At 39.6% G+C, this 10,704-nt stretch overlaps 1 protein-coding gene across 1 annotated transcript; it reads right to left on the minus strand.

Annotated features, from left to right (window-relative positions):
* Positions 1-1,747: 1,747 nt before the first annotated feature.
* On the minus strand, positions 1,748-10,365 carry LOC138045604 (E3 ubiquitin-protein ligase RNF14-like). Its single transcript, XM_068892162.1, has 2 exons — positions 7,846-10,365; positions 1,748-5,693 (listed from the first exon to the last, which is right to left on the minus strand). Exons 1-2 carry the CDS (start codon positions 9,443-9,445, stop codon positions 5,377-5,379), a joined length of 1,917 nt encoding a protein of 638 aa, XP_068748263.1. The 5' UTR covers positions 9,446-10,365; the 3' UTR covers positions 1,748-5,376.
* Positions 10,366-10,704: the final 339 nt, after the last annotated feature.

Genomic DNA, 10,704 nt, shown 5'->3' on the forward strand with positions numbered 1-10,704 from the left:
ATCATACAATAAGTAAACTTGTATTGTATTTATGTACATACCATTAACCCCCCCCCCCCCCCCACCAAAAAAAAAGTATTGCATTATGGATGGTAAAAATAGGGTTTTCAATGGTCATACCAGAAGTCGCAAGCAGGTTATTCTCCCTTGAAAACGTAAGGACAAAAAGTGGAATTGGGGTTGGAGGTTCCACGCTGGATTTGTGCAACAGCATTCCCTTTCCCCTCAAAAAAAAAAAAAAAAAAAAAACAGGCAGACAGACAGACAAACAAACAGAACGTGCAGCCCCATCGTTCTTCCAAATTAAACCCTACGGTTGAGGGAAAGCCTTTGCCTGAAGAGATTTTACTCGATCTAATGAATCAATACCCTTTCCCCCTAAGTGGCGAAAGTGATCATTATTAGTTAACAATACCTGCGTCTATTCAAAAACTGTGTTCCATTTACCCCTTTGCGCTTTAAGGGTGACACAAATTTTACTCTGTCTAATGCTAATCTCATCGAAAGGGAATCCCTTACACGTAGGGGTAAGAGGGTTAAGACGGTCACAACAGTGATGGTAAATATCACCGCCAGTGTTCCAATGAATCAAACCCTTTCCCAGCTCCCAAGAGTACTGTTTATAGAATATTACTCTGCCCATTTTTTTTTTTTTTCGTTAATGGAGAACCATTTAGGGATGAAAGGGCAAGAAACAAAAAATAGGTTCGTCTTCTTTTGCGCCGACCGTCGAGACCATAACATATGGAAGCTCTTGACTATGAGCTCCCGTATCATTTCACTTTAGGTGTGCAAATGGTTTTTAGGCCGCTGAAACTAATCTTTTTGTTTAATCACGCAGCAGTGAAACGACAACAAAATAAATTCCAACTAAGTAACAGTGAGGAGGGGGCATCTCGTTTATTGATCAGATAACACCAAGTAAGGCAAAATAAAGTAGTAATGTGCTGATCAGCAGATGCCGTCGAATGCCAACTCCTTGGAACAAAAACTCTTAATTCTACATCTAACCACAAGTGTAATATTACTACATACCAGTGCAATGGAGAGCCGCATACCGGGGACAAAATTCGTTGGCACCTCACGCATAACACTTCAACAACGTGAAAAATTACATTAGTTCAAGGGCTTTTCTCTGTACTGCATAGCTTCTCACCCTCTTGGCGAGAAGTGAGGAGGAGTTCCCAGGAGCGAGTTCGCCTAGCAAATTTTCAAAGTTGACTGAAAGACTTGCAACAAGCAGCTTTTTTCACATTTTGTACATCCACAATCGGCTTTATGAGCATAGATGCTTGAGATCAGCACTTTCTCTACAGGAAACGGTGAATATGATATGTGAAACGCGAGATAAAAACCCCATGCAGGCTTTTGTTGAAAAATAATTTGGGGTAAAAATATCTTACAGACATTTGAAAACTTGGAAGATCCTTTTTTTATACAACGAATTAAGGATACGTGAGAATGATTTAATATTTGTGATTTCCTCCTTGCTCACCATATAGGCCAATGGGGCTCTGGTTGGCACATTAATGACAATAGGTGACGTCAACGATGCCTTCCCTATAGTCTCCAGTAGCTCAGTGGTTAGAGCAACCGACAAGATCAGGGATGGTCGTGGATTCAAATACTATATGGTTCTCGGATTTTTTTCCGACTTTTCGACGGAATTAAGGATACATGTAAATCCCAAAAAGCGTGATGGAGACAAAATAATTCAGAAAACTTGGAACTTCATGAGGCCATATACCTGTTATGTTGAAAATTTATTTATTCATGTTACATAGAAATAGAATGATTATCCAACTTGAAGAAGCAACTTATGAAGTTACCATGAAGGTTAAACAAAATCCAGTCCACTACGAGTTCAGACTTTTAATATTCTCTGTCATATCTTCGACAGCGTCCTTCGGATTGAAGGACCAGGAACGAGTTTTTCTCCCATTAATGGAGAACGATTTTTCCGTAATGAGCACGCGCATTTGATTTGGAGGTCACATTTTTTTCAAGCGTGCATGCTCAGAACGGAAAACTCCTTCTCCTACTAGTACTCCAATCTGAAGGTTGCTAATATGATGGCGAACGATGAGGCTTTTATTTATTTATTTAGTTATTTAATTATCTTCTCCAGTCTCATTAAGATAACACAAGAACTATATAGAATGACAAGAAAAAAACATGATTTAAATTAGGGCAATTAAGTACAAGTCATATGAAAGGAGAGGAGACTGGGCACATCTACAGTATGTCGAAGAGAGTAGGAAAATAACAAAAAAAAAAAAAGAAAGAAAATAGGGATAACATAGCAGTAACATTGGGCAAGATAATAATAATACTGAGCTTTTTTGACTAGTTTTTCTTTTCAAATCTTACCTATTGCCGTTGGGCAGAATCTCCAAAATTGTGTACGAAACGAAGTTATACACAATTGGTTGGCAGATGCACTATACGTACTATAAATATGTACCCCAGATATTAAGGACGGTGCCTACTATTGTTATTGCGCAATTACGTTCTGGGCATATCGAGATACTCGAGTTTCCTATCGGTGATCCTTACTAGAGGGTCCTGAAGGGGTAAAATAGGAACTGGGATTGGCCTGTTTTTACCCTGGGAAAATGGAACTGAGTCACTGGGACTGGGATTTGCTCACTGGGAATTGGGAAAAAAGAAATGAAATGGGAATGGGATAATTATCTTTAAGCGTGTTCAGTCTATGATTAACTAATTCCCTTAGTTTGGAAAACACCAGAAAACGTTATTTAATATTTTTAAATATTAAATAACGTTTTCTGGTGTTTCTGATGCCCATATCTTGCCCTCGAATTACAGTCAATAATGTTTGAGTAATCTCGTATGACCCTCGTAGTCAAATCTTCTCGCTCTTCGAGAGGAAAGGAAAGCAGCAGACTGTGCACAGCGGTTGCAACCAAGCCAAAGCCTAACTGGCGGGAGCAGATCAACCTCGTCCCCAGGGCCTTCTCCTCTGCGATTTTCAAAATGGCGGCGAGACGGGCCACCATTTTGAAAATCGCAGAGGAGAAGAACCTGGGGACGTGGTTGGGGAGCAGATGGCTTGTCGTGCAGAACTGTTGTTGTGTTGTTGTGGAAATCAGGTATATTTCGGCTCAAAATGTTGTTCTTCACACCGAGAACTGTAAACTAGAATTACTGTTGGATTGTTCAGTAACCCAGGTGGAGAAGAACATTCGTAGAATGTGTGGCATAGATGAATCAAATAGACGCAGAGGATTTCCAGATTTTGCCCTGGAAATGTTTTACATCGATTTCATCGAAGGAGGAATCTCAGAAAAGCCCCCTTTGTGTTTAGAGCTAAAGAAAGAATTGGAAATGTTCCAGAGGGCTTCGTGCACTTTATTGTCTGTCAAGGTGATTCAACGCCAAATCATGTTTCAGAAAGGCTCTGTAAGACCTGTAAACATCGTGTTTAAACAGAGATCGCCAAGTGTGCCAGAAACGGAAGCCCCACGGTCATGTACCTCATCAGGAAAGCAACTGCCACAGGAAAAGATCGTAAATAAATCCACTGACTCTGGGAGTGACAAATAATAAAATTTGCCAAAACCGCTTAAGGTTGAGAGAATTGCTGTTACAGACAAACGACACAAGGCTGTCGAAAGATGGAATAAGAATTGAATGCCTACGATATGGGAAATCTCCGAAATTGGACGACTGTAAAAGGACTGCCGCAGGTCATTTAAAATACTTCCGGCCAGTTCATAATTGTAATCCGCCGAAGGCCAATGAAAAACCAAAGAAAATCAATGAGTATTTCGAGCCTACGGAGAAACGACAAAACATTTTGGCAAGCGATGATGGTCTCGAACAAAGTTGCTTATTTCAAACAAGTGGTTCTCTTCTAGAGAACATCACGTGACAATGGACAATGGAAAGAGAACGACTTATTTTGCAGCCTTTGTTTACAATAGATATTTTTCAATTTGTTTATATCCAAATCCTGACAATGTCCTCATAAAAGAAATGAACGATTTTATAACATGTACTTTACAGTGCGACGCGCCTTACCGTTGCCACCTAACTGATTTTTCACAAATTATCGGCCAATCAGGATGTGTGAATTTGATTGATAGTCATGCCTCCTTGCAAAGTTCGCACACTTGTAAGTTGAACACCGTTGCATAGCCCGTTGCATGGGTTGTTGAGTTGACGTATTTATACATAATTGTCAACTGTGAAAGCTAGTTGAGCGGCCACGGTAAGGCGGGTTATTGAGAATGTTCTTGTTACCACATATTAAAAAAAAAAAAAAGAATGGAAATGTAATTTTAAAAGTTGCTGTTGATATTGTTTTAAGGCTTGACCTTCAAAGAAAATAAAAGTTTAAATTACCACCTTAATATATGCCGTGAATCTTCGGGACATCGTTCGGGGTTGTTTTCGAAAGAGGTAACCAGTCGCAATTTCAAAATATGTGACAACGTGAAAACAAAAGATCTGGTTATGTAGAACACTGGGATATTCCTGAAAAATGGGAATGGGATTTGGAAGCTGGGAAATGGGGTTCCGATAAGAAATGGGCTGGGAAATGGGAAATGGAATGGTACCCCCCCCCCCCCCACCCCCCTTTCAGGACCCTCTTACTAGTAGAGTGAGATTTTTGCGCGATTTAAAACTAACCGGAGAAAGTAGATCTTAGTAACTACTCTTGGTATCCAAAAAGAAAACTGGGGGTAGCCATGCATTTTTGAGAGATAATTAAGCTTCAATTTGAGAAAAAATGCCATACATTGTTTTGTATTTTAAAGCTTTTTACAAATATTCTTCAATTATCTTTGAAAAATGCGGGGTTACACCCAATTTTCTTTTTGGATTTCAATAACACTTGTTAAGATCTACATTCCCTGCATAACCATAAGGTATGGTAAAGATAAGGTAAAGTCTGCTACAAGCCTAGAAGGCCCATCAGGCCGGCGCTTACATGTATCTCCGGTTTCTGTAGCATGAAGCGACTAGGATTATTTACACTCCCCCCTGGATAGTCCATCGCAGTCCATCGCAGGGTTACCCCCTGCATTACATTTGCTGGTACCCATTTATACACCTGGGTGGAGAGAGGCACCGTGAGAGTAAAGTGTCTTGCCCAAGAACACAACACAATGTCCCCGGCCAGGCCCCAAACCCGGACCACTTGATCCAGAGTCGAGCGCACTAACCATGAGGCCACCGTGCCTCACTATTGGGTTACACCCAATTTTCTTTTTGGATTTCAATAACACTTGTTAAGATCTACATTCCCTGCATAACCATAAACCGGGGCAAAAATACCTTTGAATTAGTAGACACCGTCCTTAATGAAATTAGTGAAAAACAAGGTCCCATATATGAAGCACTTTATCCTCAGTCATCAGAATGTTGGACACATGAGCTTGCAGCCATAAAATGCATGGTTAATGCTCCCTTAATTTCCTTTCCGCACTGATAACAAAATGATGTCTTACAGGCCCAGCACCGCAGATGATTGTTGTTACTGTTTTCTTTGAGGCACTTCTGATGACAACGTGGACACAGCTTTATGCGAACAAGTTTTTTTGGGTTTGCTGTACGGTAATCTTCGATTCTTGTTTCTCCAACTGTTGGCCCTCTTACTGGGACCCTGAACGCCACATGGTCTCTGCCACAATTTGAAAAGTGGTCATAACCAGAAATTAGGTTGCCTAAAAAAAGAATTAACTATAATTAATAATTAATAATACATTTAAGATGTGACAGAGATTTCAGGCTTTTTGTTGTTGAATTACCCCCATCTCAAACTTTCCAGCCACAGTCATAACGTGTACCTTAGTTTATGCAAAGTATTGATACACATTTGAAAAAAAAATCATTAAAGAAAAACTACAGAAAAAGAAACTATGACAATTAAATGACCCAAGCTACATGTATATTAATTAAAGAAATAAGAAAGAAATGAGTAAAGAATCTGAAATGTGCTTGAGAGCTGTATGAGTGATGAAGCTTGTCTACGGCAAAAACCTAAGGAACAAAACACTGCTGCATGATTATTAAATGAGAGTTCACCAAAAATGCATTAAACTTCAAAATAATCTACTTTAGGCCACAGAGCAAAGCTGGGAATATAATGGTCATCTGCACATTCACACCAAACCTTTTGTGATGGAAAAAGTGCTCATTTTCCACCAAATTTTGTGTCAATCTTTACATGCCAGGGTTAAATTTTCAATTTACAGTGGTAACATAATGTGGGTTGAGTTTTTTTTGTTGTCAATTCTCTCTGGGCAAAGGGAGGATTTTCCCTTTTTTTAAACTGTACAGCAAAATTCGTTTTGTTGTGTTTGACATTGCTATTTGATAACTTGTTGTCAATAGAAATCAGAGGTCTGGCAGCTAGTCTTATTTAGCAAAAGACTTTGTAAAAAGTTAAGCCTACGCGCATGAAATGTGTTACTCTTACGTAATAATTAAATATACAAAAAGCCACAAAACTTGTTTACCCTCATAAGTACAATCATTCTATTGTACTTTATCTACACATCATAATTCAATGTAAGTAGAAGTTCATTATCCGCCCCTGCACGCTGTTAAGGTAGAGTGCAATTTTGCATGGCAACTTAAATTATGCAAAGTGTTTACCCACCCACCCACTTCCTCTATAGGCAGTTTAGTGTTTTGTATGTGGTACCGTGATCCTTTATCTTCTGCCATTGATTGATTAGCGTTTGTTATGTATTCATATATTGTATTCTAGACTATAAATTGTGTACTTTGTAACAGAGAATGTCTGATCCCAATTGTGTGACTGTGCATAGTGGTTTAATGAAAACACGAAGCACAAAAAAAAAACCATTCTTGATTACCCACACAAAAGAGCTAACTTAAAGGAAACCTCCACTAAAACAACAAAATAACTTTAAACCACAGAACATAATGTTTACAATTGGAATTGCTCAATCTTTTTCCAATGAAAGCGTTTGTATTCGAGAAAAAGAAATTCCAAAAACGCTTATTTTGGCTTTCAAATTTCCTGAGCGCTGCCATCTTGAATGATTGTGACATAACTTGGTTGCCTTATTGTTCCAGAACAATCGCTCCTTGTATCAGGACAATAGGGCAACCAAGTTACGTCACAATTATTCAAGATGGCGGCGCCCGGGAAATTTGAAAGCCAAAATAAGCGTTTTTGGAATTTCTTTTTCTCGAATACAAACGCTTTCACTGGAAAAAGATTGAGCAATTCCAATTGTAAACATTATGTTCTGTGGTTTAAAGTTATTTTGTTGTTTTAGTGGAGGTTCCCTTTAACCTAAATCCACGCTTAAATGTTTATGTTTAATGAATGGTTTAAGAATAGCTTTAACTTCAGTGGATTGTTTTATTACAGAGATCTAGCATCACATTACATGTACAACGAAACGTCTCAGATTTTAGCCATAATTTCAAGTATTTCTTGCCTCACAGTTACCTACAGTCTAAAGTAACTTGAGTTCTTAAAAGAAAAAGACAAGATAAAATAAGAGAATTTCCGTACTTTAACGATTAGCAGCAGCCTCCCATTTGCTGTTTGTTTGACCATTTTATGTATAAGCAATGCTACATAAACCTCTCTATTATGAAGCGGCATCCTTCAAGGGAGGCAGTGTGGCCAAGCAGAGGTCCCTGCTTTGAGTCCCGTCATGATTAATTATTGCACACTGGACTTACTTTTTGGTCACTCCCAATTCAACTCCTCTGGGGTGTTTGTAGATAGCCAATGGGTCTCTCTACCATCACTTGGGACACGTACGTAAATTAGTGTCCATGTTAAATAAATTATCATTATCATAGCAATTGCCATTATTACATTTCACATACCACATCTCCAACAAAAGCTTGCTCTGCATTGCGTACAGCGCATCATGTCACAGCCAGATATTCTCTCCACAGCCATGCGGCACTTTGGACAATACTGATAAACTCCCTGTTGCTTCATTGTGCGAATAAATGACAGGTTACTCATCACAATTTTCCTCTCCATTTCTCTTTTTCTCCTTTGCTCACGTCTGTGACTAATGGCAGCGAGTCTTTCTTTCTGAGTTTCATCATCTCCCTCCTCTTTGGAATTTTTCAGTTTCTGGGATTTCTTGTGCCTTGATTTTTTTACAGGCTCCTCATCACTTGAATCTGATTCAGCACTAAAACATGGCTGCCCATGGTGCCAGGGCTCGTAACACTCTGTGCAAAACGCAAAAAAGCAATTTGCACAGTGACCAAGTTTCAAGTTTTCATCCTCATCAGCAACAACTGCAATATTACATCTTGGACAATAGAGTATGTCCCCCATAATATCCAAGGTTTTGTTCAGGAGAAGATGTTCCCATCGTTTGAGTTTTTCCTTATCCAGGACCTGTTTGAGGGTCTCCTCGGGGATGGTAGTTTTGCAATCATGATTCGGACAAAGGAGGCTCAATACAGTTCCACTGTTAACATGCATGTCACAGTGTGTCTTCAAACAGTCTCTGCAAAAGAAATGCCTGCATTCATCAAAATAGTGAAATTCTATGCCATCCCTTTCATCAAAACAGATTTGGCACACATGACGTCCCTGTCGAAACACTTGTCTTTGTACCTCAAGGTCATGCTCAAAGATACTTAACAAAGCTGTTTCCAACTTTGTATTAAATTTACAGTTTTCTGCTCCTTGACTGTTCATAGATTTATTAGCATTTGGTAGCATCACTGTTTCGCCTGACTCCTTAAGCACCAAGTGTGAATCCAGATGCAAATATTCCCAGGCATAATTTTGCAACCAATCAGCCCAAGTGTATACTACTGGCAAGTTGGGTATCTCTTCCCACAGTTGCATCAACTTCTGCTCCAGATATTGTAGCTGATGTTTAGTGAGCCAGAGGCAAGCCAGTGAAAATTCTGGAGGACTTTCTTTGGGGTACAGAGTCGGAAATGTGCATGTCAAATATATTGGAGTCAAGTACCCGATGTTAGCTCTAACATGCCAGTGTTGCAAAGACAAGGATCTGGAGAACCCTGGTTTAGTAAGCGTTGTGAACGAGGTGTCAGCATTAGAGTCAGTACGGGTGTGGACGTGCAAGGGATTATTTTTCCTTCTGGAAATTGCGCCCACTTCAGCTGATGGAACATCGGGGTGTTCCTCAAACGACGTACCATTTACTTTGACTTCTGCGCTTACGTCCTCGAGCACATGTTCCGAATCACTCGAACTTTTAGGGCTTCGAGGAAGGTCACCAGAGACTTCAACGGGGATGAAAGCTTCCAGGTCGATCTCATCGTGGGGGATGTTGACTTTGACCTTCAAGTTAAGGCAAATATTGACTTTATCTTCGCCTCCTTGAATTATCTGCAAATTATCCTCAAAGATTGACTGAAGGACTATAATCTCTTCTTGCTGTTCTTCAAGGATTGGGGATTCACACCAAACCTGTAAACATTCCGCCATTAGGATAAAACTGGACAAAATAGATTATCAGAAACTTTGGATAAGCCTCTTCCTACGATCACGCTTTTAAGAAAGAAATGAATTTAAACGATACTGAATTTATGATTTTATTATTTCCAAAAGAAAGACTTCTTACACAGTCGTGGTGCAACATTTTCCAAAGGTTGCTGGGATGCATTCACCAACTAATTCGGAAAATTGGAATGTACCAGAGGAACACTATGATTGAGAATCTAGGATTGATTGCAGCCACAACACCGGGATCTTCATCCCTTACTCTTTTCGAATAGTGCACGGGTCTTTTAACGTCCCACAAGCCCAGGAACTTATAAACATGGAAATATTTGTGAGACGGGGCCTACAATTTATAGTCCTTATTCCAGAAGACTTGAAGATCTAACAATGGCAACACTTTGTCCTCAGTTATTTTAAAACCTTAAGCGTTGGTTCGCCCGGAGTGGAAATCGCCACCTCCTGAATGACAGCCCGGTGCTCAACCAATTGAGCCACCGGAGAGGGAGGTCAAACCTCTAAGCCAGGAGATACTTAATGAGTGTATATAGCATTTGGCTCCGTTTTTGGACTTTTGAATTTTTTTGTCGTGATTTGGCAGCGCATGCGTAAGATTTCTTTGTCTAGTAGACGCTCTTCAGAGAAAGCATCCCCAGTAAGATTCGAACTACGCGACAGATAAACGGGGAAGTATGTATTAAAGAATAGAGTGTGTGACTGGAAACGAGTTTTTGTGTTCTCGTTGCACGCAATGTCCAGTTGTCATAATTGACTTAGGACTACGAAATTCGTCTACTTTCTCAAATCCCATGATACATCTTGTTTACCCCCCAGAATTTTGCATGATCATTGTTTTCAATTTCTCTTGGGATATGAACATGTCAAGATGTGCCAATAGAAATCGAAACCATGCAATGCCCATGCAAACTTTGTGGGGAAAGGGGGGGGGGGGGGCGTGGGGGGTAGAGAGGTGTATTATGGGATTTGAGAAAGTAGAGAATTGAAAAAAAGAACTAAAATGTTGTAAACTTAAGGTGACTTACTACAGTTTTCCGAAGAAAAAGATCAAGATCATTGAAATCTGTGAAATTAAAGCAACAGGATGTCTCTCCTGAAGCGTTAGTCACTGCATTATTGATGTAAAATGTAATTTTTTACTTAAGAAATAAAAGAAAATCAGGGAAAAATGCTTAATATAGTGACCGAGCTCCTGGAGGCGGGAACTGGAAGCTAAAAATTTCAAAGGC

Source organism: Montipora capricornis, chromosome 4 (genome assembly GCF_036669925.1).
Source record: "Montipora capricornis isolate CH-2021 chromosome 4, ASM3666992v2, whole genome shotgun sequence".
Classification (NCBI taxonomy): domain Eukaryota; kingdom Metazoa; phylum Cnidaria; class Anthozoa; order Scleractinia; family Acroporidae; genus Montipora; species Montipora capricornis.

Excerpts from the sequence above, each read along its gene's own strand:
- LOC138045604 (XM_068892162.1), bottom strand. The coding sequence starts at position 9,445 with ATGGCGGAATGTTTACAGGTTTGGTGTGAATCCCCAATCCTTGAAGAA. Across the intron at positions 5,694-7,845 it reads AAGCTTTTGTTGGAGATGTG|GCAACCTAATTTCTGGTTAT; the intron begins GTATGTGAAATG and ends TTCTTTTTTTAG.